The sequence below is a fragment of the Podarcis cretensis genome (assembly GCF_951804945.1).
Source record: "Podarcis cretensis genome assembly, chromosome: 7".
Taxonomy (NCBI): Eukaryota; Metazoa; Chordata; class Lepidosauria; order Squamata; family Lacertidae; genus Podarcis; species Podarcis cretensis.
In genome coordinates, this window is record NC_137176.1 from 90,688,132 (window position 1) to 90,714,571 (window position 26,440).

General features: G+C 45.6%; 1 protein-coding gene across 1 annotated transcript in view; it reads right to left on the reverse strand.

Moving 5' to 3' along the window:
- The window catches only part of LOC307220555 (lymphocyte antigen 6E-like), a 132,406-nt gene that overhangs the window by 96,405 nt on the left and 9,561 nt on the right, over positions 1-26,440 (reverse strand). Inside the window, exon 3 of the mRNA XM_079984575.1 lies at positions 24,381-26,144. Within this exon, the coding sequence (XP_079840701.1) occupies positions 25,987-26,144 (158 nt within the window). The 3' untranslated portion in view covers positions 24,381-25,986. The remainder of the gene's footprint in view (positions 1-24,380; positions 26,145-26,440) is intronic.

A 26,440-nucleotide genomic window follows, 5' to 3' on the forward strand; every position in this document is an offset into this window, starting at 1 on the left:
ATCGCTGAAGAACTGAAGCTTTTGAATTCTGGTGCTGGAGGAGACTCTTGAGAGTCCCATGAACTGCAAGAAGATCAAACCTCTCCATTCTGAAGGAAATCAGCCCTGAGTGCTCACTGGAAGGACAGATCCTGAAGCTGAGGCTCCAAGACTTTGGCCACCTCATGAGAAGAGAAGACTCCCTGGAAAAGACCCTGAAGTTGGAAAGATGGAGGGCACAAGGAGAAGGGGATGACAGAGAACAAGATGGCGGGACAGTGTTCTCGAAGCTACCAGCATGAGTTTGACCAAACTGCAGGAGGCAGTGGAAGACAGGAGTGCCCGGCGTGCTCTAGTCCAGGGGGTCACGAAGAGTCGGATATGACTGAATGACTAAACAACAACAACATACATCATTTTCATAATGTTTTCCGTTAGAGCCGTGCATGCAGTAAACTTAACCCCTTTCTTCCACAACCTTTCCCAATCTTCCAAGTGGTAGACATTCTTACCAGGGGTTGGCAACCTAAGGCCCATGGGCTGGTAGCTGTCCGTGAGGTTTGTCTAACCGGCCCATGGCAACCCCTCCCATCCCCCACCCCCGCCTGCTCTTACCGGCGCAGCACACAATGGCACAGCATGGTGTGGCACAGCATGGAGACCAACTTCTGGGTTGATGGCACCTGTGCGCATGCACACGGGCACTCCTCCGACCCAGATGTGTGCCAGAAATAGCGTGCGGAAACACATGCAGGACAGAGAAGCACCCAAAATAGCATGTGTGCATGCGCACGGGCGGGACGCGGGTGAGGCTGTGTGTTTAACCACAGAGCCTAGGGCTTGCCGATAAGAAGGTCGGCGGTTTGAATCCCCGTGACGGGGTGAGCTCCTGTTGCTCGGTTCCAGCTCCTGTCAACCTAGCAGTTCGAAAGCACGTCAAAGTGCAAGTAGATAAATAGGCACCGCTCCAGCGAAGCAAGCCAATAGGGAAATTCGTTTTGCGAAGCGCCTCCAAAACGGAAAACCCTTTCGTCTAGCGAGTTTTTCGTCTTGCGAGGCGTTCGTCTTGCGGGGCACCACTGTAATTCATTTAATGTGTCAACACGCATAGAAGTTATCAATACTACAGCTGTTGTATAAGGGATTATTATTGTGACTGGGATGTAATTGGAATCAATAAGATTTTGGAATGCAGAAATAAAGAAAATCAGCAAAATCATTTATTCTAGCACATGGGGGGCCACCTTATCTAAATCATATAATTTGGTATTAATTTCTAGGGTTTAGGGGGGTCCCCCTCCAAAATCTGTATCAATATATTGGAAGCACCCAGAGTAGCTTTATTACTTACTACTACTACTAGGGACGCGGGTGGCGCTTTGGGTTAAACCACAGAGCCTAGGACTTGCCGATCAGAAGGTCGGCAGTTCGAATCCCTGTGACGGGGTGAACTCCCGTTGCTCGGTCCCTGCTCCTGCCCACCTAGCAGTTCAAAAGCATGCCAAAGTGCAAGTAGATAAATAGGTACCACTCCGGCGGGAAGGTAAACGGCATTTCCGTGCGCTGCTCTGGTTCGCCAGAAGCGGCTTAGTCATGCCGGCCACATGACCTGGAAGCTGGATGACGGCTCCCTTGGCCAGTAAAGCGAGATGAGCTCCGCAACCCCAGAGTCGGCCATGACTGAACCTAATGGTCAGGGGTCCCTTTACCTATGTGCACAGGCGCTCCTCCGACCTGGAAGAGTGTGCATGTGCACACACTCCGGCCCATTCTCCGGCGGACGGAACATCAACCAGCCCATCCTCCGATTAAGGTTGCTGACCTCTGTTCTTGACTGTCTTGTTTTGGTTGCATGTAATCTGTTCTGGATGGGACGCAGGTGGCGCTGTGGGTTAAAGCCTCAGCGCCTAGGGCTTGCCGATCGAAAGGTCGGCGGTTCGAATCCCTGCGGCGGGGTGCGCTCCCGCTGCTCGGTCCCAGCGCCTGCCAACCTAGCACCTCCGGGTGCAAGTAGATAAATAGGGACCGCTTACCAGCGGGAAGGTAAACGGCGTTTCCGTGTGCGGCTCTGGCTCGCCAGAGCAGCGATGTCAAGCTGGCCACGTGACCCGGAAGTGCCTCCGGACAGCGCTGGCCCCTGGCCTCTTAAGTGAGATGGGCGCACAACCCCAGAGTCTGTCAAGACTGGCCCGTACGGGCAGGGGTACCTTTACCTTTACCTTTAATCTGTTCTGGGGGATCTGCTTGGCTGAAGAGCAGGGTACAAATGCTGCTCTAAGTAAAGAATGGAACAAAATGTCACACAAGGAAATGGAAAACCCAGCCTTGGGGAGGAGGGAAATTGGAAGAGCCGCATTATAGCAAAAATCAGAACCCTAAAACACAGCAATTTGGGGCATATCGATGTATGTTTAGAACATCCTCAAATACTACTGTATATTTGCAAAGATGGGCTGCACACATACATCTGTAGGCGCCTGAGGCTCCATTATAGGACTGTGGGAGGAATTCAGTTCCGTTTGCCTTTAAAGCAGAATTGATCTCATTTGCACTTCCTGAAACAATACATGAACCAAAACACAGGTGTCCTTTGAAATTCTCAGTTCCCTGAATTTTGCAATGCAGCTCTGTGCTAAAATGAATGTACTAAAGTCAGGTGTGCATGAAAAAACATACAAAAATGCATAATGAAAATTCATTGTGCAAGTATGTACACTGGTGAAAAAACCACAAATGAAAATGTGTATAATAGGAAAAATTCACACTAAAATGCTTGTGAATTGTCATGAGGATTGTATTTCATCATCATCATCATCAGCCTGCTGTGAAAATGTGGAGAACAAAATTTGAGATTGGAAAAATGAGAAGCTTGATAGATTCGCCCATCTCTACTTCCAGGTGATCAGGACTGAGTAAGGGCCTGTTACCTTTTGTTGTTGTTGTTGTTGTTAGTCTTGTCCGACTCTTCGTGAGGTTGTTGATGTTTCTTGTTGATGTTTCCTGTTACCTTACAGGAACGCAAATATAAGGTACAGTGGTGCCCCGCAAGACGAACGCCTTGCAAGACGGAAAACCCGCTAGACGAAAGGGTTTTCCGTTTTGGAGGCGCTTCGCAAAACGAATTTCCCTATGGGCTTGCTTCGCAAGACGAAATGTCTTGCGAGTTCCTGCGGGTTTTTTCCCCCTTTTCCTAAGCTGCTAAGCCGCTTATCAGCTGATCCGCTAAAAGCCGCTAAACCGCTAATAGCGCTAATCCGCTAAGCTGTCAATGGGCTTGCTTCGCAAGACGAAAAAAACGCTACACGAAGAGCCTCACAGAACGGATTAATTTCGTCTTGCGAGGCACCACTGTAATTCAGAGAGATTTGGGGGAACTCCGAGCCAATGTGTCATGATGAGATTGTGTGCCTGGTGCTCCCACTATTTCTCATTGTTAGCCCACAGGTATTTATAATCCTGACCAGATTCACTTTGGATCGCTCTACAAACTATGGCAAGTTCTTAAAGAAATGGGAGTGCCTGATCACCTCATCTGTCTCCTGAGAAATCTCTATGTGGGACAAGAATCTACAGTTAGATCGGAATATGGAACAACTGATTGGTTCAAAATTGGGAAAGGAGTACGACAAGGCTGTATATTGTCTCCCTGCTTATTTAACTTATATGCAGAATTCATCATGCGAAAGGCTGGGCTGGATGAATCCCTAGCCAGAATAAAGATTGCCAGAAGAAATATCAACAACCTCAGCTATGCAGATGACACAACCTTGACGACAGAAAGTGAGGAGGAATTAAAGAACCTTTTAATGAGGGTGAAAGAGGAGAGCACAAAATATGGTCTGAAGCTTAACATCAAAAAAACGAAGATCATGGCCACTGGTCCCATCACCTCCTGGCAAATACAAGGGGAAGAAATGGAGGCAGTGAAAGATTTTACTTTCTTGGGCTCCATGATCACTGCAGATGGTGATAGCAGTCACGAAATTAAAAGACGCCTGCTTCTTGGGAGAAAAGCAATGACAAACCTAGACAGCATCTTAAAAAGCAGAGACATCACCTTGTCAACAAAGGTCCGTATAGTTAAAGCTATGGTTTTCCCAGTAGTGATGTATGGAAGTGAGAGCTGGACCATAAAGAAGGCTGATCGCCAAAGAATTGCTGGCACGACTAAATGACTAAACAACAACAATGTCAGAGTAGATCCTTCTATCACACCATGCCTGATTCCCCAGGCAAGCTTCCTGACTGAGCAGTGATTTGAATCTGAGTCTATGCGGTCATAGTTCAACACGCTGACCACTGTATCACAGTGGCTATTTTCTAATCCTTCCGTTTAAAAGTAATTGTAGGAACAAACTGGACATTTAACGCCACAATGAAGTCCTGGAGCCAGAAAGTTTCTTCACATTCATTTGACTCCCTGATTTCCAAGTTTCACTTGTTGGGAAAACAGAGAGTTCCAGGACTGGTTTTCTCACCAGTGGAAGCCTTGATAGCTTCAAACAGGTTACGCCAGCCTCGAATAAGAGGATGAGTTGCTCTTCATGTGCCAGTTCATGTGCCAGAGGCTGGTTATGCAAGGAATGAAATTATATATGCTGGTATCTGTGTTGGATTCCACATTTGCAAATGTTCCATGTGTGCTCTTATTAATATGGAAGAATCACTTCATGGTGCTTCGTGGGAACCGCCTCATAAATGAAACGAAAATGACACTTTTGTTTTGGAACAAATCAAGCGGTTTCAGGGTGGTAGATGAAAATGGGAGGGCCTGAATAAGGGGAAGTGGTCCAAATGTTTTGCACTACAGACCCTTCAGCCTAACATGTAGTTGTTGTTGTTTAGTCATTTAGTCGTGTCCGACTCTTCGTGACCCCCTGGACCAGAGCACGCCAGTCACTCCTGTCTTCCACTGCCTCCCACAGTTTGGTCAGACTCATGCTCGTAGCTTCGAGAACACTGTCCAACCATCTCGTCCTCTGTCGTCCCCTTCTCCTTGTGCCCTCCATCTTTCCCAACATCAGGGTCTTTTCCAGGGAGTCTTCTCTTCTCATGAGGTGGCCAAAGTCTTGGAGTCTCAGCTTCAGGATCTGTCCTTCCAGTGAGCACTCAGGGCTGATTTCCTTCAGAATGGAGAGGTTTGATCTTCTTGCTGTCCATGGGACTCTCAAGAGTCTCCTCCAGCACCAGAATTCAAAAGCGTCCATTCTATATGGTCCAGCTCTCACTTCCATACATCACTACATTTAGCAACTGCTGTTGAAGGAAGGAGCAGCTTACAGGGATAGAATATCCTTTTTCCCAGTGTTTAGCAGTCTCTTCCCAAAAGGATCAGTCCACGGCAGCCTTCCTTAGCCTGGTGGATGATGGGATTTGTAGTTAGAATCAAAGAATAGTGGAGCTGGAAGGGACCCTTAGGGTCATCTAGACCAACCCCCCGCAATGCAGGAATCTCAGCTACAGCATCCATGACAGATGGCCATCCAACCTCTGCTTAAAAACCTCCAAGGAAGGAGAATCCACAACCTTCCAAAAGAGACTGTTCCACAACAACAATAAAAAGCTAATTAACACAGCATACTGTGTTAAGGAACTGTTAAGGAACAAAGGAAGCACTATAGCTCCACGATTAGAGACCACGATTCCACCCTTCTGATAAATAATAATTTTTAATTTATACCCTGCCCTTCCCGGTTCAGAAAACCGGGCTCAGAGGTGGCTAACAACAAATTTAAAACACTTAATTGATGCAACAACAAAAAACAGCATAAAATACAGTATAAAACGTGAATAACAATAAATTCAGAATTCAAAAATCAATTTAGGGGGGAAATCCATCCAATAAACATTAGATGGTCACCAGGGCTAGCTGGCTAAATTAGTCCTATTTGAGCCAGCAAGGAGACCAGGGGAGAATTAGCTGTGGGATCCCAGAGCGGGTAATCTTCATAAAAAGGGGAGAGGGTGGGAAGGAAGGGGAATAAAAGATCAGGCTAAGTTCAAGTTGAAAGCCAGGTAGAATAGCTCTGTCTTACAGGCCCTGTGGAAGGAAGTTAAATCCTGCAGGGCCCTGGTCTCCTGGGACAGAGCATTCCACCAGGACGGAGCCATCACTGAGAAGGCCCTGGCCCTGGTGGAATATAATCTGACTTCCTTAGGGCCCTTAAGAGCCTGATTAAGAACCAAAAGCCCAGGGAAAGAGAAAAGTCTTTGTTGAGCACCAAAAACTGGGCAAAGAGGGTGTCAGGCATGCCTCCCTGGGTAGAGCATTCCATCTGTTGTGGTTAAACACAGAAAATGTGGTGTCAGTTTTGAAATGTGTGCATGTGTGGGAGGAACAGTCCTTTGCAAGGTACACATATTCATGTACACCCATTGTCATGTTCTACCCTATCCTTGGTAGAACAACTTTGGGCCTTGACGCTCTCATTCCAAAGGGATGAGTTGCCAGCCTGAGGCTCTCCGTGGCCTGTTGCATTTCATCCTGAAATTAATTTAAAAGCTGTTCTGCATCCTTTTTGATCTTGACTGCCAGCCAGGGGCAGAGGAAGGGGGGCGGTGCGGGCAGTTCAACCCGGGTGTCACCACAGAGGGGGGTGACAAAATGTCAGGCGGCACTCACCGCCGGGCCTGTAGCGTGCCCGAGCCACGCATCTGGTATGCCCCACGGAGGACCTTAAGGTCCACAAATGACAACATATTGGAGGTCCCAGGTCGCAAGGTGGTTAGATTGGTCTCAACTAGGACCAGGGCCTTTTCAGCCCTGGCCCCGATCTGGGGGAACGCTCTGTCCCAACACACTAGGGCCCTGTGGGACTTGACATCTTTCCACAGGGCCTGCAAGACAGAGGTGTTCCGCCTGGCCTTTGGTTTGGACCCAGTCTGACCCTTATGTTTCCTTCCCCTTATGGTCTTGATCTATGGGCTACTTTTAAAATGAGGCTGCATTTTAACCTGTATTTTAACCTGGTTTTAAATTGGTGGGTTTTTCCCCTATTATGTTTTTACTGTAATTTTACTGGTGTTAGCCGCCCTGAGCCCGGCTCTGGCCAGGGAAGGCGGGGTATAAATAAAATTTATTAATTATTATTATTATTATTTCTCCTGGGAGTGACGTGGTGGCTTGGGCACCCACAGGCTCCGGCTGCCCCAAAGGGTCCACCCGCCGCCTCCCCCTCAGCTGTAGGGGGCCTGAGTGACAGGAGGCAGGCAGGCTCCTCCGAGGCGCCACAGAGTGTCCTGCCCCAGCTGGCCCCACCCTGCAGTGGCTAGCCCCGCCCCCATGGGTGGCAGGCCCCGCCCCTGGGCGCAGGGCATACGCGCTGCCCCAGCTACCCGATTGGCTTGCTCCACCGCTGCTGCCAGCTGTCTGGTTCCAGTTCCATTCCAGTAGAGCCCACCCCTTTTTCTATAGGGCTGGCTTTCCCCAAAACCATCCCCAGTGCGCAAGAAATCTAAACCCTTCCTTCCCCACATTCCTGTTGCATCTGTCGCAGAAACCACCCCCCCAATCATTCAGTTTGTACAAACTCGACACACACACACAACATATGCAACACTTCTGTTATAAATTCATAGAAAATCAACCATACATTGGATCTACACCATTCCACTTTTATTTTACTCCACGAAGGAAGGACTACAAAATGGGGAAGGTTTGATACAGGGCAGCCATAATCCCTTGAGCATACCAGCACATACACAGGAGCCCTGCCCAGTTGCTATGCCAACGCTGATGGTCCTAGACAGAAGACCATCAAAGTCACAAAGAACTTGCATATAGGAGTGGATTCAGCATGGACTGGAACAAAGGACAATGATCAGCTCTTCCCTCTGGGGGCAGGAAACTGCAAACTCCCCTTTGTCACCTGGAAAGTACTCATGGGGAGGGGGAAAGGGGGAACCAGCCAGGTGACAGGACACTCAGATTACCAACACAACTCCTCCCTCAACCCCTCCTTTTTGTGATGTATCAATGATGTAGTTGTGATGTAGTTTTAGGGGTGTAGTTTCGGGGATTAGTAACTAATAAAAGTTGGGGTCTTCTTTTGTTCTGGGCTTCCATTTTGCTTCATCTTCCTCTGGTTCCGAGTCCGAGTCCGAATCCCAGGCCATCACACCAAGGCATGAGAGATCCAGTGTGGTTCATGAAACTCACTGGGTGACTTTGGGGGAGACACTCTGCCTGGCCTATATCCATTGGGTTATTGTGAGGATAAGAACCTGAGTTCCTCGGAGGCGAGGCAGAAACATGAATGGAATAAGGAGGAGGAAATGTCATCTTCTGATGAACGAGTCCCTTCTAAAGGACATTTCCTTCTCTCTGTGTGAAGCCAAGGTTCCCATTCTGAATAGCAACCAAGGAACAGTCTGCCTACACCTGAGATCTCTCTACTTTGTCTCCGATAGCATCATCCTCTGACCAGCTTGTCTTGCTCGGCTTCTTCAGGTCAATGACCTTGGATTTCGGGCAATGACAAATCCTTGCACCAAACACACACCCAGCAGGGAGACAGCTTCGCCCGGGGCACTGGGTGCAAAACATTCAATGGTGCCTGCCTGCCTTCATAATTAGCACTGCCTTTAAGTGATGCTGGGGATGGGTGGTGCTGTGGGTTAAACCACAGAGCCTGGGACTTGCCAATCAGAAGGTCGGCGGTTCAAATCCCCGCAACGGGGTGAGCTCCTGTTGCTCGGTCCCAGCTCCTGCCAACCTAGCAGTTCGAAAGCAAGTCAAAGTGCAAGTAGTACTGCTCTGGCGGGAAGGTAAATGGTGTTTCCGTGCGCTGCTGTGGTTCTCCAGAAGTGGCTTAGTCATGCTGGCCCCATGACCCGGAAGCTGTACGCCAGCTCCCTCAACCAGTAAAGTGAGATGAGCGCCACAACCCCAGAGTTGGCCACAACTGGACCTAATGGTCAGGAATCCCTTTACCTTACCTTAAGTGATGCTAGTCTGGAGATTTCTTTTTTATTAAAAGAACAATGTGTTGGGTGGGGCCTTTTCTGTGACCTTATGTATCAAGGACCGTGCTGAGGAGAGCAGCACTGAGGAAGAATGGTGGGATCCTTCCCCCCGCCCCGATCCTGATCCTGAATCTTCCCAGAAGCAGGAGGACAGTGTAGATTTGGAACAGCGGTTTGCAGAGGGGCACAGTTCAGAAGGCAGAAGCTAGGAAATACTGGATGGGGAACAGCTAGCAGAAGAAGCACTGAAGCAAGGATCGCAAGTGGGTATTCGCTTGGTGTCAAAATAAGGATCAGGCAGACTCAGCAATGGAGAATAAGAAGGTGAAGTTTATTGCCAGGCAATAAGGACCCAGTTTGGAATCTCTTCCAAAAGGAACTGGGACCCCGATTGACAGAAATCCAGAGGTCTTATACCTGAGCAGATCACAGCAAATCATAGATCATGAGACAATCATGAGGGACTCACAATATTGTCAGCGAGAATCAGCCAATCAGCAAGCTCTTGTCACGCTACCCGACCCTGGTCAAGCACTGGCCAAGCACAGGGTTCTAGTTCTGCTTTCCAATGCTTCCAGTGACGCTCTGTCTAACCTTTCCCCTAGTTATGACAGGACAGGGAGCTTGGACATTTTGCGGTTTTGCTCTTCCTGTTCTGTGGATTAATTTAGCCTGTATCTGAGGGGATTTTGTACCAGAATCTCTGATTCACATCTTCCCCATGTCCAGGGTACACAGATGTTTGTGGGGAAAGGTCGGCTCCTAACTTGCTGTTTCAAGCAGTTTGCAATTAGCTAAGGCACAGCTTCCCTTTGATTCAAAATGGATAAAATACTGTAAGCCCTGATTATGTCCAAACATATATGGATATATAATGAATATATTGATTACTGATAACTGATTATATGGATAGCATAGGGGTAGCCCTTCTTCCTTGCCTCAGCACCAGAAGAGAGAAAGTGAACAGATTCACAGCCTCTGGATAGTATCCGCCCCCCTCCCCCAAAGTCATTTTCTCGATTGTTGCTGTTATCCGCCATGCCTTAAGCGGAGCTGATATCCCAATGTTGTTCCCAAAAATGTTGTTCCGTCACTCAGTCCCGTGCTTCTTTGTTTTTGCAACTTTAACAACAGCTGCAAATGTCACTCTGTCCCAGTCAGTAACCTGTTTCCGCCTAGCTCTGCCATACTGCCAGTGCCTTAATAATAAACCTTATCTGTTGCTTGGCAAGTTTCCAGACTCCTTTCATGGTATTCGAATGATTGAAAGTAGTAATTGTATTTTAAATTGGCATTGTTATAATGAGCTATCATTGGATCATAATTTTAAAATTATTATAAAAAATAAATAAGGCCTAGAAATTAATAAATGATAGTGTTTTGATTATGTGGGAAGTGAAGTGAGAAATACAAGCTGAAGAGAAATTCCAGGGCTAGTCTATGCAAAACAACCTGGCCAATCAAGGGCCATTAAGAAACAATACAGGCTATTGAGGGCCATTGGCGATGCATAAGAACTGTCCTTCGCCCTGCCCTGTGGTGTGAAAAGAGACAAGGGTTTGGAAGGCTGCCCGGGTAACTGGGTGTGAGGTGACAGGAAAAGATATTCTGGGTCAAGATGTGCTGGGAAGAAGGAAGAAGGAAGACAGGGATTCCTTTGAAGGTGACCTGAAAACTGCAACTAATCCAGAACGCAGCAGCTAGACTGGTGACTGGGAGCGGCCGCCGAGACCACATAGCACCGGTCTTGAAAGACCTACATTGGCTCACAGTATGTTTCCAAGCACAATTCAAAGTGTTGGTGCTGACCTTGAAAGCCCTAAACAGCCTCGATCCAGTAGATCTGAAGGAGCGTCTCCACCCCCATCATTCTGCCCGGACACTGAGGTCCAGCTCCGAGGGCCTTCTGGCGGTTCCCTCCCTGCGAGAAGCCAATTTACAGGGAACCAGGCAGAGGGCCTTCTCGGTGGTGGCTCCTGCCCTGTGGAACGCCCTCCCATCAGATGTCAAAGAGAACAACAACTACCAGACTTTTAGAAGACATCTGAAGGCAGACCTGTTTAGGGAAGCTTTTAATGTTTGATGTATTACAGTATTTTAATGTTTTTTTGGAAGCCGCCCAGAGAGGCTGGGGAAGCCCAGCCAGATGGTCGGAGTATAAAATATTATTATTATTATTATTATTATTATTATTATTATTATTAGACTACCCGAAGGAGTCTCAAAGCGGCTAACATTCTCCTTTCCCTTCCTCCCCCACAACAAACACTCTGTGAGGTGAGTGGGGCTGAGAGACTTCAGAGAAGTGTGACTGGCCCAAGGTCACCCAGCAGCTGCATGTGGAGGAGCGGAGACGCGAACCCGGTTCCCCAGATTACGAGACTACCACTCTTAACCACTACACCACTTATTATTATTATTATTATTATTATTATTATTATTATTATCTTGGGCAGGCAGGCTGAAGGCTGACTGCACTGCAGTGAGGGACAAGCCCCGCTTGAAATGACCATGCTGTAAGATCTGGAATCCCTCCATGCAGACTAAATATAATAATAATTTATTATTTATACCCCACCCATCTGGCTGGGTTTCCCCAGCCACCTGGAAGTAACGGAGCGCGATACTTCTGGGTTTCTCTGCTCACGCATGCGCAGACACTCAAAATGACATCACGCGCATGCACGGAAGCAGTGAATCGCCAGTGAAAACACTGACGTGTTGGACTTAGAAGGTTTTAACAATGTATTTGGGTGGCATGCATATATGTGGTATGATAAGGTCAAAGCACATAAAGCGTTCAAAAACCATATTGTCAGAAAAGCACTGTTTAATGTTTAGATAAGATACAAGGATCTGCTTGAAAATAAACCCCCAAGGTGGTTGTCACCAATGGAAGCGAAGGCTCAGAAAAAGCTCAATATGGAGGCCAAATGGCCGAAATATTGGGAAATTTTGGAACAAGAGGGAGGCAGATTAAAACTGCAGAGTTTCGAAAAACTAAAAAATAAAGTGCGAGATTGGCTTCATTATTATCAGATAATGGAGGCATATAATTTGGACAAAAGAATTGGCTTCCAGGTGGAAAAATCAAAATTGGAAACAGAATTGTTAGATCCTAAAATTAAGAATTTGTCAAGAATGTATAACTTGCTGTTGAAATAGAACACTCAGGATGAAACGGTGAAATCTGCTATGATTAAATGGGCACAAGATGTTGGACACAATATTATGTTGGCTGACTGGGAACAGTTATGGACCACAGGTATGAAGTTCACGGCATGTAATGCCTTAAGAGAGAATTTAATGAAAATGATATACAGGTGGTACATGACACCAGTCAAGCTTGCAAAAATTTATCATTTGCCCGATAATAAATGTTGGAAATGTAAAGAGACTGAAGGTACATTCTTTCACCTTTGGTGGATGTGCCCAAGGATTAAGACTTTCTGGGAGATGATCTATAATGAAATGAAAAAGGTATTTAAATATACCTTTCTGAAGAAACCAGAGGCCTTTCTCCTGGGCATGGTCGGCCAATTGGTGCCAAAGAAGGATAGAATTTTCTTTATGTATGCTACAACAGCAGCAAGAATACTTATTGCAAAGTACTGGAAGACACAAGGGAAGAATGGCAGATGAAGGTGATGGATTATATGGAACTGGTGGAAATGACTGGCAGGATCCGAGACCAGGGAGAAGAGTCGGTGGAGAAAGATTGGAAGAAATTTAAAGACTATTTACAGAAACATTAAATTAATGAATGTTAGAAGGATGTTGGAATGAACTTATGTGGTTTTAGCAGAAATGTTATAAAGGATTAGGAAAAAATAGACTGTTAATTGGTGAAAGGAGGGAAAGTTATATTATATTAAGATAAATTACAGGACAAAAATTGGAAAAGATGGAAAGGATTTGCTGAAATTGTTAATCGAACTAGAATACAAAAAAGGGAGGTGTGAGGAGGTCAAGGAAACAAGCAAATGAAAGATAAGTTATGGGAAGATTCGATGTGTTATTTTTTCAATGGACTCTATTTTTTTATTTTTATTTTTATTTTCTTATTATGATGTATTGTTTTTGTTGTTGTTTAATATGGTGTTTTTACTTTTACTTTTTGTAACCCTTAAAACCTTAATAAATATCATTTTAAAAAAAAAGGAAGCGGTGAATCGCGACCAGTGCACACGCAGATGAGCAGTCACGTCTTACGTTCGCTTCCAGATGCGTTCCAACTCTATGATTCTATGATTCTATATGGTGTTTCCTGCTTGGCAGGGGGTTGGACTCGATGGCCCTTGTGGTCTCTTCCAACTCTATGATTCTATGATTCTATGCGAACGGGGCTCCGGAATCGATCCCGTTCGCATCCAGAGGTACCACTGTAATCAGTCAGAAGGTATTAGGAAGGTATAGGCTGGTAAAGAAACTAAAGTTAAGGAATTGACAGGAATATTGTTAATGTTTGTAAAATAAACTTGAGGTTTTTTTGGTTCACTTTTAACAACTGTCTGGACTCAGTGTTTTACCAGAGAGTAACTGGTTGGTGGCAGCGGGGCAGCGAGCACAGTGGTGGCATAGGGATCAATAGACCATTAAACGTCCGAGGACCCTGTGTGATTGCCACAGCCACTAACCTAGATTTCTTTTAAAGATGATTGGATAAATTCATGGCTATCAATGACTACTATCCAGGATGATTGTGCTCTGTCTCCCCAGTCGGAGACAGTAAATGCTTCTGAACACCAGTTGCTGAAGCCACAGGAGGAGAGATTTGCTCTTGAGTTCGAATTCTGTTTGCTGGTTTCCCACGGGCACTGGGTTGGCCCCTGTGAGAACAGGGTCCCGGACTAGGTGGGCCGTTGGCCTGATCCTGCAGACTCTTAGTATGTTCCTATGCAAATAAAACATGCCTTCATTGCATGGGCCTTCTGGTTTTGCAACTCTTGCTCCCAACTCCCTAATTGGCACAAGCTATATTTAGCATCAATTTGCACCCGGTTTCTCTCGCTCCCAAGGTGTCCCCATAGCTCATGTGGGATTGAGTCAGGATGCCTAGCAGGTGATGTTTGGGAGACGCCCCGAAACTCATAATGGGGCTTAACACGATTGCATGCAAATTGCAATGTAAATTACCCTCTTAGAGTGAGCCATTAATCCACTCCAGGGAGAAGAACGTCCCTGCCTTTTGCAGTGTGGTGAAATAGCTACACTGCGTTAGATTTCACTGGTGTGAACATGGGCCACTCATTCGCTTTGGGGCAGCTTAGGCTGTGTTCACACTCCTTTTAACCCCCTGATTACCCAGTGCTGGGTCTTTCATCCGTGTTCACACGACATTATCCAAAATAAATAGGTACCCTGTACTTCATTATATTGCATGAGATTCCAACTCTGCATTAGGAAGATTTTCCCGGCATTAAGAGCTGTTTGACAGTGGAATGGGCTTCCTCAAACGGTGGCAGACTCTCCTCCCTTGGAGGCTTTTAAACAGAGGTTAGATAGTCATCTGTCAGGGATTCTGTTGCTACAATTCCTGCATTGTAGGGGGTTGGGACCTTGGGGTCCCTTTCAACTCTGTAGTTCTGTTATTACTGTTTGATGTCTTGTTTATCAAACCAGCTCTGTATAATAATAATAATAATAATAATAATAATAATAATATAATATTATCTGTACCCCGCCCATCTGTCTGGGTTTCCCCAGCCACTCTGGGCAGCTTCCAACGAAGATTAAAAATACATTAAAATGTCACACATTAAAAGTCGGATAGTTGTTTATTTCCTTGACATCTAATGGGAGGGCGGGTGCCACCACTGAGAAAGCCCTCTGCCTGGTTCCCTGTAATCCCACTTCTTGCAGGGAGGGAACCGCCAGAAGCCCTCAGAGTTGGACTTCAGTGTCTGGGCTGAACAATGGGGGTGGAGACACTGGGCCAAGGCCATTTAGGGCTTTAAAGGTCAGCACCAACACTTTGAATTGTGCTTGGAAACATACTGGGAGCCAGTGTAGGTCTTTCAAGACAGGTGTTATATGGTCTTGGCGGCTGCTCCCAGTCACCAGTCTAGCTGCCACATTCTGGATTAGTTGTAGTTTCCGGGTCACCTTCAAAGGTAGCCCCACGTTGAGTGCATTGCAGTAGTCCAAGCAGGAGATAACCAGAGCACATAGGCGCCGACTCCATGGGGCCTGAGGGGGCCCGAGCCCCCTCAAAAATTCGTTTGGGGGGGCTCTGCCCCCCAATAATTTAAGAAAATTATTAGTTATATTATGCTTTGTAAAATCACAAAATTATGTTGGTATTTTTTATTTTCCTTGTTTGACGATAGTTACCTTTTAAAATGACGCAGGTGGCGCTGTGGGTTAAAGCCTCAGCGCCTAGGACTTGCCGATCGAAAGGTCGGCGGTTCGAATCCCTGCGGCGGGGTGCGCTCCCGCTGCTCGGTCCCAGCGCCTGCCAACCTAGCAGTTCGAAAGCACCTCCGGGTGCAAGTAGATAAATAGGGACCGCTTACCAGCGGGAAGGTAAACGGCGTTTCCGTGTGTGACTCTGGCTCGCCAGAGCAGCGATGTCACGCTGGCCACGTGACCCGGAAGTGTCTCCGGACAGCGCTGGCCCCTGGCCTCTTAAGTGAGATGGGCGCACAACCCCAGAGTCTGTCAAGACTGGCCCGTACGGGCAGGGGTACCTTTACCTTTACCTTTACCTTTTAAAATACATTCAGTAATGAGTTAAAACAAAGCCACTCCCGATCTAGAGAGGGGGTGGGGTTGCGGGCTCTCGACCCATCAACAATCTCGCGGGGCTGACGCGGGGATTCCCCCTAGCTCATTAATATTCACCGCCCACGGTGGCAGCCAACCGGCTGCCGCAAAGGGCGGGCCCTCACAGGTTCACTTAAGGTCGGGGCAGCCCGGGGCTCGCCCCTTTCGTTCCCCCAGCAGCAGCGGTTTGGAGGTCTTGGGCCCCCCCAATATTTTTTATAAGTCGGTATGGACCCCCGCCCCCCCCAATATTTTTTATAAGTCGGTGCCCCTGCCAGAGCATGCACCACTCTGGCGAGACAGTCTGCAGGCAGGGAGGGTCTCAGCCTGTGTACCAGATGGAGCTGGTAAACAGCTGCCCTGGACACAGATTTGACCTGTGCCTCCATGGACAGCTGTGAATCCAGAATGACTCCCAGGCTGCGCACCTGGTCCTTCAGGGGCACAGTTACTGTCAGTGTTTGTAAAAAGCAAAAAAAGAAGGAAAGGGTTCTGACCTCCCTTTGTCTCCTCAGCCTGGTCCTCAGACCCTTGTCAGCATAAAAGAGTCCAGAAGAATATCCTTGCAGAGTTTTATTCTTTAAAGTCTTTGTGCAAAACACGACTGAATAACTATACACACTAGCACTAACCAACCAACCCAAACACCAGCAACCAAACTAACATTTCTCACTTTATATATACAACCTGCTGCAGGCCGCTGAGTCATACTGACCCAGCTTTATTCGCATTAAAGAAACAGCGGCCATTTTAGCCGTGACAGTTACCCCATTCAGGACCAGGGTGTCCTCCACACCAGCCCGCCTCCTGTCCCCCCAAAACAGTACTTCTGTCTTGTCAGGATTCAACCTCAATCCATTAGCCGTCATCCGTCCTCCAACCACCTCTGGAGCCCTTAAGCTGCTCCAAATTCATTCCTATGCAAACATAGGGTGAAGACACCCCTGCTGACTACACAAACAGAAACGAATCTGACACTAAAGAAGCTGTGCTGATGTGAACACAAATCAGCTTCAACTTCACTGTGCTCAAAGGTGCTAATGTGAGCATACCCCTCAGCGGCAGAGCATACCAGGTTCAGGTAAGCTGGGGGGACGGACCCCTGCCTGAAATCCCAACGAACCATCACTGCCAGTCAGTGCAGACAGTATAAGGCTACGTCCTATATTCTAGTCTACCATACAGCTTTGTTGTGAGGATGGCCATGGCATGTGCACCTTGGCCTGAAGTCAAAAGAAGCTGCCTTATGCCAGCTTAGACTCTGCCCACAGCCCCATAGTGTCTACTCTGACTGGCAGCTGCCCTCCATGGTTTCACACAGAGGGTTGTCAGGCTAAGTGGATCTTTGCTCTGATCAGGCAGGGCTTTTTAATGTTCTTATACAGCACACCCTCATGATCTTTTTAAATCGATGCAGTATGTATTAATTTCAATTTAATTGACTTGAATTGCCGTACTAAAAACTGGTTTGCATTTCAGAATACTAATGTATGTTTGCATCAGACCCTGCCCTGTTAGATCTCTGCAAAGCGCGTTTTAATAGGAGACGGGAAATTGGAATGGGAATTCATGGTTCTGCAGTTTCCTCATTGCTGCCTGTGTGTGTCATGAGTTGTTGTTGTTGTTTATTTGATTTCTTACCTGCCCTTACCCAGGGCAAGTTGCAGCAACTTGAAAACGCAATATGAAAACCAGTTTGAAGCACGAGGCACACACCGGTTGCAGTTTAGCCTGCCATGCAACATAGGAAACCAGCCCTAAAGAGGTGGGCAAGCTTGGAAGAGCCTGCAGGATCAGGCCAGTGACCCAACTCGTCCAGCATCCTGTTGTCGCTGTGGTCAACCAGATGCCTCTTGGGCTCCATGATCACTGCAGATGGTGACAGGAGTCACGAAATTAAAAGATGCCTGCTTCTTGGGAGAAAAGCAATGACAAACCTAGACAGCATCTTAAAAAGCAGAGAAATCACCTTGCCAACAAAGGTCCGTATAGTTCAAGCTATGGTTTCCCCAGTACAGTGGTACATCGGGTTAAGTACTTAACACGTTCCGGAGGTCTGTACTTAACCTGAAACTGTTCTTAACCTGAAGCACCACTTTAGCTAATGGGGCCTCCTGCTGCCACCGCGCCACTGGAGCACGATTTCTGTTCTCATCCTGAAGCAACGTTCTTAACCCGAGGTACTATTTCTGTGTTAGCGGAGTCTGTAACCTGAAGCGTATGTAACCCGAGGTACCACTGTAGTGATGTATGGAAGTGAGAGCTGGACCCTAAAGAAGGCTGATCGCCGAAGAATTGATACTTTTGAATTCTGGTGCTGGAGGAGACTCTGGAGAGTCCCATGGACTGCAAGAAGATCAAACCTCTTCATTCTGAAGGAAATCAGCCCTGAGTGCTCACAGGAAGGACAGATCCTGAAGCTGAGACTCCAAGACTTTGGCCACCTCATGAGAAGAGAAGACTCTCTGGAAAAGACCCTGATGTTGGGAAAGATTGAGGGCACAAGGAGAAGGGGACGAGAGAGGAAGAGATGGTTGGACAGTGTTCTCAAAGCTACCAGCATGAGTTTGACCAAACTGCGGGAGGCAGTGGAAGACAGGAGGGCCTGGCGTGCTCTGGTCCAGGGGGTCATGAAGAGTTGGACACAACTAAATGACTAAACAACAACAAGTGCCTCTGACTGTGGAGGCAGTGCAAAAGCATCATGACTCGTAGCCTTAATAGCATTCTCCTGCCCCATTAATTTGTCTTGTCCTCTTTGAAAGCCATCCAAATTGGAGCTCATGCAACACCTGTTTCGCCCTGGCAGTCCAAGTAACCAAAAGGCTGCTGTTTGCCCCCCGATGGGGCCCTTTTACTGGGGCTTGCAGGTAGCACACACCCAAGATAGTTTTCCGGGCTTCTTCAGTGGTCTAATCTCAAAGTCTTGATACGTATATTGATATTCACTAATGATAATTCAAACCAAATCTGATTAGAAATAGCTTAATGCACTTCTAAATGATTGATTAAATCAAAAATACATATTCATTATAGATGAACTCATACTTACTACAGAAATTTATACTTCCATCTTACAGAAACATATACTTCCATCTTATAGAGAATATTCTTTCTTGGCTTGAGCTTAAGAGACTGATTTGCTTAGCAAAGTTACCCTGCTTGGATCTGGATATAAATATGAAAAACTAAGGTAAAAAAATATATGGATTTTTAAGATAAGCTATCAGGTGCCATAGAAAAAGTTTGACAATGGAAACCATGGAGGGATGGAGGAAATTCTAAGGGTTCAGAGAATCCTATATGTTTATGATTATGATCAATGTTTAAATTCAAATGTATATTGTAAAACTGAATTTGCCAACAAAGGTCCGTATAGTTAAAGTTATGGTTTTCCCAGTAGTGATGTATGGAAGTGAGAGCTGGACCATAAAGAAGGCTGATCGCCGAAGAATTGATGCTTTTGAATTCTGGTGCTGGAGGAGACTCTTGAGAGTCCCATGGACTGCAAGAAGATCAAACCTCTCCATTCTGAAGGAAATCAGCCCTGAGTGCTCACTGGAAGGACAGATTGTGAAGCTGAGGCTCCAGTACTTTGGCCACCTCATGAGAAGAGAAGACTCCCTGGAGAAGACCCTGATGTTGGGAAAGATGGAGGGCACAAGGAGAAGGGGGCGACAGAGGACGAGATGGTTGGATAGTGTTTTCGAGGTTACCAGCATGAGTCTGACCAAGCTGCGGGGGGCAGTGGAGGACAGGAGTGCCTGGCGTTCTCTGGTCCATGGGGTCACGAAGAGTCGGACACGACTAAACGACTAAACAACAACAACAAAAACTGAATTTAAAAACAAATAAATAAAGCCATCCAAGTTGATTGCTATCCTGTGGGAAGGAGTTCCACAGTCTAACTCTGCGCTGCATGAAAAAACAACTTCATTTTCTCTGTCCCGAATCATCCTACATTCAGTTGCATCGAATGGCCATGAATTCTCATGTTATGAGAGAGGGATAAAACATTCCTCTATCCACGTTCTCCATGCCGGTCATCATTTTATAAATTCCTGCCGTGTCTCTTCTTCTTTGCCTTTTCTCCAAACGCTGCAGCCTTTCCTCCTCCATCTGCTTAACTGTTTTGGTGGCCCTTTCCCGAACCTGAGAGACAGGGAAAGAAGGAAGCAAACCGGTCGCAATTACAATGTTAGCATCCCAGCAAGCAAATCTCATAGCAAGCCAAAGCAGAACACAACACTCTCATGTCATACCAACTACCGTGTATGGGAGAATAGATGCAATGTTGGACTTGCCAAGCTGGCCTGGGTTCAAATTCCTACTCAGCTACGAAGCTTAGTTGGGGGCGGAGGCGCTGTTAAATGAAGGCCACTCCTCATCTCTGCTTAATCTACCTTGCAGGACTGTTTGGGAGGTGAATGAGATGAGCTCACCAGAACGTCATGCTGGAAGAACAAGAGTGAGTGTTTCACTGCCATAACAATCTTGCCACTGCAATCATATAGTGAAATAATCTCCCATAGTCTTTTCCAAGTCCTTTTCCAAGTGTGTTTCCACTCCTAAAAGGAAAACGTTCTCTCTTCAATTGGATAACTAAAGGTAAAGGGACCCCTGACCGTTAGGTCCAGTCGTGGCCAACTCTGGGGTTGCAGCGCTCATCTCTCTTTATTGGTTGAGGGAGCCGGCGTACAGCTTCCGGGTCATGTGGCCAGCATGACTAAGCTGCTTCTGGCGAACCAGACCAGTGCATGGAAACGCAGTTTACCTTCCCACTGGAGTGGTACCTATTTATCTACTTGCACTTTGACGTGCTTTCGAACTGCTGGGTGGGCAGGAGCAGGGACCGAGCAACGGGAGCTCACCCCGTCGCGGGGATTCGAACCACCGACCTTCTGATCGGCAAGTTCTAGGCTCTGTGGTTTAACCCACAGCGCCACCCGCGTCCCTCCAACAGCGCCACCCGCGTCCCATCTTCAGTTGGATATTAACCTTTAAAATCTGCTGCATCCACTCATGGCTGCAGCTCCCACTCACGATCTCTGCATTGCAGGGACAACGTGTTCTTTTCCCCCATAATTTTTAATTGATATTCATATAAAAAATTCGATTCAGTTTCAGTGCAATATTCGCTTAACATACTGAGTTTTCATCCTTACTTCCATGTTCAAATCGATCTACTGTTTTAAATGTAATACTTATTTCTATAACATGTACCCTACATTACATTCCTTTATGATTTTATGATTCCTTTGCTTTTATTTCCAATCCTGGCTGCTATTATTATTATTATTATTATTATTATTATTATTTCATTTGACTATAATATTTTCCCAGGTGGCCACAGCCTTGGTTCTAAAGCTCCCCCTAGTGGGCATTTGATGTCAAAGCCACCACACTGCTTGTTAGATTCCAGGAAATTGGGACTCTCTTGTATTTGGGAGCCGGTGTCTAGACTGTCACCGCACACGTTCTTTGGTGACGGAGAATACAGGGGCTCCGCGAATCTGCTTGGCTCTGTTTTGAAGGGTCTGTCAAGCTGGGCACTAGGAGGACATGATGCACAGAAGCAGGGCTGGATTTAGGTTTGAAGATAATGGGGCCCTTTATATGTCCAGCTGTCCTTTGCATAGCTGTCAAACTTCCCTTTTTTTGCAGGAAATTCCTGTATTCCAGCGCCGTCTCCCGCTGCTTCCCGCTGCTATGCCAGATTGCTAGATATCCCGTAGACTGTCCCCAGGACAGGTGAGGCTGCTGATCCCTTATTTTCGAGGCTGCTGATCCCTTATTTTCAAATCTGAAAGTTGACAGCTATGGTCCTTTGTCAACAACAAATTGTTGCTGGTTTTTGTGTTGAATATATGCTAGACGGTAATTTATAGACCTAATAGGTATCTAAAGCCATTTGCACATAACAAAATAACATATTTTATCAAAGTGATTGTTGAACTGAATTGCAATTAAGAAGTATATTAATAGGGAAATATTTATTAAGCTCTAACATAAAATAGTTTGTAATAATGCAAACACATTGGCGGTTGGCAGTAACAAAAGTCCCTTTAGAAACACAGTTTACAAAGACTCATCTAGTCTCTAGAAACTTGCTATAACATGAAATAATAATAGGTGCAAATATATGGTGCAAACTACTAATAATCATAAACAGCAGAATGTAGGCACCCTATATATAGAAAGGAGCAAACCAGTGATATTTTAGGGAGCAGGCTAGCAGGCAGGGCCCGTGACTTACATCATAGGAGCCGACACGACACATAACACTGTTGTTGTTGTATGTAGGTTTTATTTTATTTGTTTTTTATCTTATGTTTTGGAAATATACACCCAGTTGGTTTGTTCCCTTTAATTTTTTTTGGGGGGGGCCAAGAGACTGAGGCCCTAAGCTATAGCTTGTTTAGTTTCAGGTCCTACATACCTGAAGGAGCATCTCCACCTCCATCGTTCTGCCCGGACACTGAGGTCCAGCTCCGAGGGCCTTCTGGCAGTTCCCTCCCTGCGAGAAGTAAAGCTACAGGAACCAGGCAGAGTGCCTTCTTGGTAGCGGCCCCCGCCCTGTGGAACTTCCTCCCACCAAATGTCAAAGAGAAAAATAACTACCAAACTTTTAGAAGACATCTGAAGGCAGCCCTGTTTAGGGAAGCTTTTAATGTTTAATAGGTTATTGTATTTTAATATTTTGTTGGAAGCCGCCCAGAGTGGCTGGGGAAACCCAGCCAGATGGGTGGGGTATAAATATATTATTATTATTATTATTATTATTATTATTATTATTATTATTATTAATAAATCCAGCACTGCCGAGAAGTTACACAGACAGCTAGAATAGCAATAGAATAGCAAGCAGTGAGTAGTAAGGAATGAGATAGGTTTTAGCAATAGAATAGAATAGCAATAGAATAGCAAGCAGTGAGTAGTAAGGAATGAGATAGGTTTTAGGTTATGCTATGCTTCTAATAGGTTGTGTTATATTCTGGATTATGTATGTTTTAATAGATTATGTCTGAATAGGATGAGAGTGTTGGAGATACGTGCAAATGTGTATGTGAATCCGGTCTTGGGTGTTTGATTTTCGTTGTTGTGTATACTGCGTATATACGAACAATGACAATAAATTTATCTAAATCTAAGAATCAAAGAGTTGTACGGGACACCCAAGGGTCCTGTAGTCCGACCCTACACAGTGCAGGAATTCTGCCCACAGACCCCCACCTTGGGAGGAGAGGGGGGATGCTGCTCTTACAACAGTCTGGAATAACGCCTGTTTGCAAGGGTAGTGGGGGCTGGTCCATGAGAGTGAATGGGGCACTGCCCCACCAACCTAGACCAGCCCCCACCTGGCTACGTCTTACGGGTGCCCTGGCCATCGGCTTCTTCCTGCTTAGTCTCAGTGCTGCCTTTTCGCAGGACTCAGAAAGGAAGAGGAGGGTGAAGTGAACTGGCTCTGGCGCCCCCTACTGTTGGCCTCCACCATTACACCCCCACCAGCCCCAGAGGACACCAGCAGCCACTGTACAAGGGTGATCAGCTGCAAAGGAGGAAGGGACGTTTTTGTTGGGATACTGCCAGGGAGACGGGGGCATCAGGCAGGCCCCCAGCTGCCTCCGGACGATCACCAGTGTCCCGTGGAACAACATCAGTCAATTAGCAAGCCCAGTTCAGCTACTGACTGATTGATTGTGTGACTGCAGAAATGTATAAAACCCCCCTATCCAAACAATGACTATCATCGGTGCAGGTAAGGATAAAGAATTAATTTTTATTTTTATCACCTACAATACTGTCTTATTTATTTTATAGTACGGTACATTGATTATTGCTTTCGTTTTAAGGATCAATGATCTCGTTAGATAGTAAAAATTCATGTTAAATTGCTGGTTTAGGGGTTGTTTATAAAAGTCTGGAACGGATTAATCCGTTTTGCATTACCTTCTATGGGAAAGCACGCCTTGGTTTTGGAACGCTTTGGTTTTGGAACGGACTTCCGGAACGGATTAAGTTTGAGAACCAAGGTACCACTGTATAAGAAAACCACACATTGGAGGCTTGTCATCTATTGGCCACAGGGGGCAGCACTCTTCCATTTATTCCCTCCTTTCTCCATCTGGCTGATAAGAGAGGGAGAAAATATTTTCTCCATACACTCTCCCCATCCCAGGCATAATTTCATAAACTTCTATCATCTCGGCTCCTGCTCACCCTTTCTCTAAATGAAAAAGTCCCAAATGCTGCGTCCTTTCCTCACGGCGGGAGTTCCGCCAACCCATGGATCATTTTGGCTGCCCTTTTCCGCACCTTCTCCAACTCTACGTTATCCTTTTTGCGGCGAGGCGACCAGAACGCAGTGATACAAACACGGCCGCCCCGTAGACTTGATCGATGCAACGTTATCCAGCCAACCTGCAAGCGAATCAGGATGGATGTGCAGAAAACAGGTCACTTGGAAACAAAGCGGATTTGTTTTTTTAATTTAATTTTTATTGAAAATCTTATTTACAACATGACATAAACCCCCCACCACTCCCAATACAGAAATGCAAAGAGCATAACATACAACAGTACAAAGAACCAAATAAAAGACTTCCTTTATCCTGTATCTGGCCTCCTTATTTACTTCTTATAAACTGTTTCCTTTATGAATACAGTGGTACCTCGGGTTAAGAACTTAATTCATTCTGGAGGTCCGTTCTTAACCTGAAACTGTTCTTAACCTGAAGCACCACTTTAGCTAATGGGGCTTCCTGCTGCCGCTGGAGCACGATTTCTGTTCTCATCCTGAAGCAAAGTTCTTAACCTGAAGCCCTATTTCTGGGTTAGCGGAGTCTGTAACCTGAAGCGTATGTAACCTGAGGTACCACTGTAATTATTAAGATTTTTCTAATTATAACTTAAATATCCACAAAGTCTCCTGCAGACATTAATCAAAACAAGTCCAGGTATGTATTTTAGGGCACTGTTTTGTGAAGTATTCTCTGTATTTTCCCCATGCTTTTTGAAAGTCTTGTCTAGTGTGAACTCTAATTGCCTCTGTTAATCTAGCCAGTTCAATATACTCTTAACAGTTTGTCTTGCTGTTCCATTTTTTTTTGGCACAGTTTCTTTTTCCCAGTTTTTAGCAGTTAGGATCCTTGCCGCTCCTGTGGCACAGAGGAATATTTTCTGATCTTCTCTTGCTATACCTGTGTCCATTATCCCTAGTAGAAAAGCTTTTGCATTTTTCATAAAGTTATACTTAAACATTTTTTTAAGCTCATCATATACTATACTGTATTCCAGAAGCTTTTGATTTTTTCACAGTCAGTCTCCCTCATTGAGCAGGCTGACAGATTTGATTTAAATCAAATCGATTTAAATCACAATTTAAATCACTGTCAGTAAGACTTGATTTAAATCTTTTTTTTTTTTTTACAGAAAGACTCATTCTTGCTAGTATAATCTTAATATTTACAACCAGATGGAGGTTTCATTTTTGGAATAATAAATTTTCAGAGTAGTTTTTACAGTTATGTAAAACATGACTGATTTGGTTATACTATTAGAAATACATAGACAGGTAATTATGAAATTATTGTGAGGTTTAATAAGTCAACTGTTTATATTTGGACAACTTTTCTGCTGTACTTTATTGGAAGGAGAAAAACAATCATTTCCTTAATAACCATTTAAACAATTTATTTAACTGAAACAATAGCATTAGAGCATATGTATCCATGTTCGTTAACTGATGTGGTTAAACAAGTAAAAGAAAAAACGTAGACTGAGTTTTAGCATACAAGAAAAACTTAAAATAAATTTTCTGATGAATAGCCTTTGGACCATAATGTAACTTAAATAGAAAAATATATTTAGCAAGATTTTCCTCCAAAAGCATTTTATTTTAAAAATCCAATTTAAATCCAAAAAAATCCTATTTTTATTTATTATTTTTATCCACCCTGCTTGGAAGTGACTGTAGACAGTGTGCCTGAGACTTCAAGGGCAGAGCTAGGTGGACACAAGGGGAGCCTACAGCAATAGCTCTCTTATACCAAGAAGAATATAGCCTATGATCCTTTCCATTGTCTTCACCGTAAGATCTGGGGAAAGCCGTTTTAGCTCAAGGACTGGATTCGTTTCCAGCCAAAACTGGGTGGAGCAACAAAGGTGCATTTTATCTCTGTGAGAAGGTTTCGTTTCAACACACGCTCACATCCCTGCCCTCCATTCTGCACCCAGGGTCAGGGACACTCCTGAACACAGATCCGAACACAGAGCCCGTCACCGGGTCTCGTTTTTAGCTGCCACGTGTCCGAGAAGGTTGCAGAGGGAACTTTGGCAACAGAACGTCTGGAAGGCACCAATGCCCATATCCATGTTCAGATTCGGGCAGCTCGGCGAACACTTCTTGGTGATTCTCTTTCCGACGGTCAAGAAGCCTTCAAAATGGAAAGGGGAAGAGAAGGGGAAAGTGTTATTCTACTGGCCCCACCTGGGTTGCAAGGAGAAAACAGTTTACAGGTTAATGTGAGGAATAAAAAATGTGCTGCTTTTTTTCCAGGGGCCAAAAAGGAAAGGTTGCTTGCTTGCCTTTTCCAAAGGTCAAATGGTTGCTCCAGTTAGACAACCGCAAACTTGCTTAAAACTTTAGAAGCTTGTGGTTAGAACACCTGAAAAACTGGGCAGCTTGCAACTTATCTGTATGTGTGAGCAGATGGAGAACCGCTCAGAATGT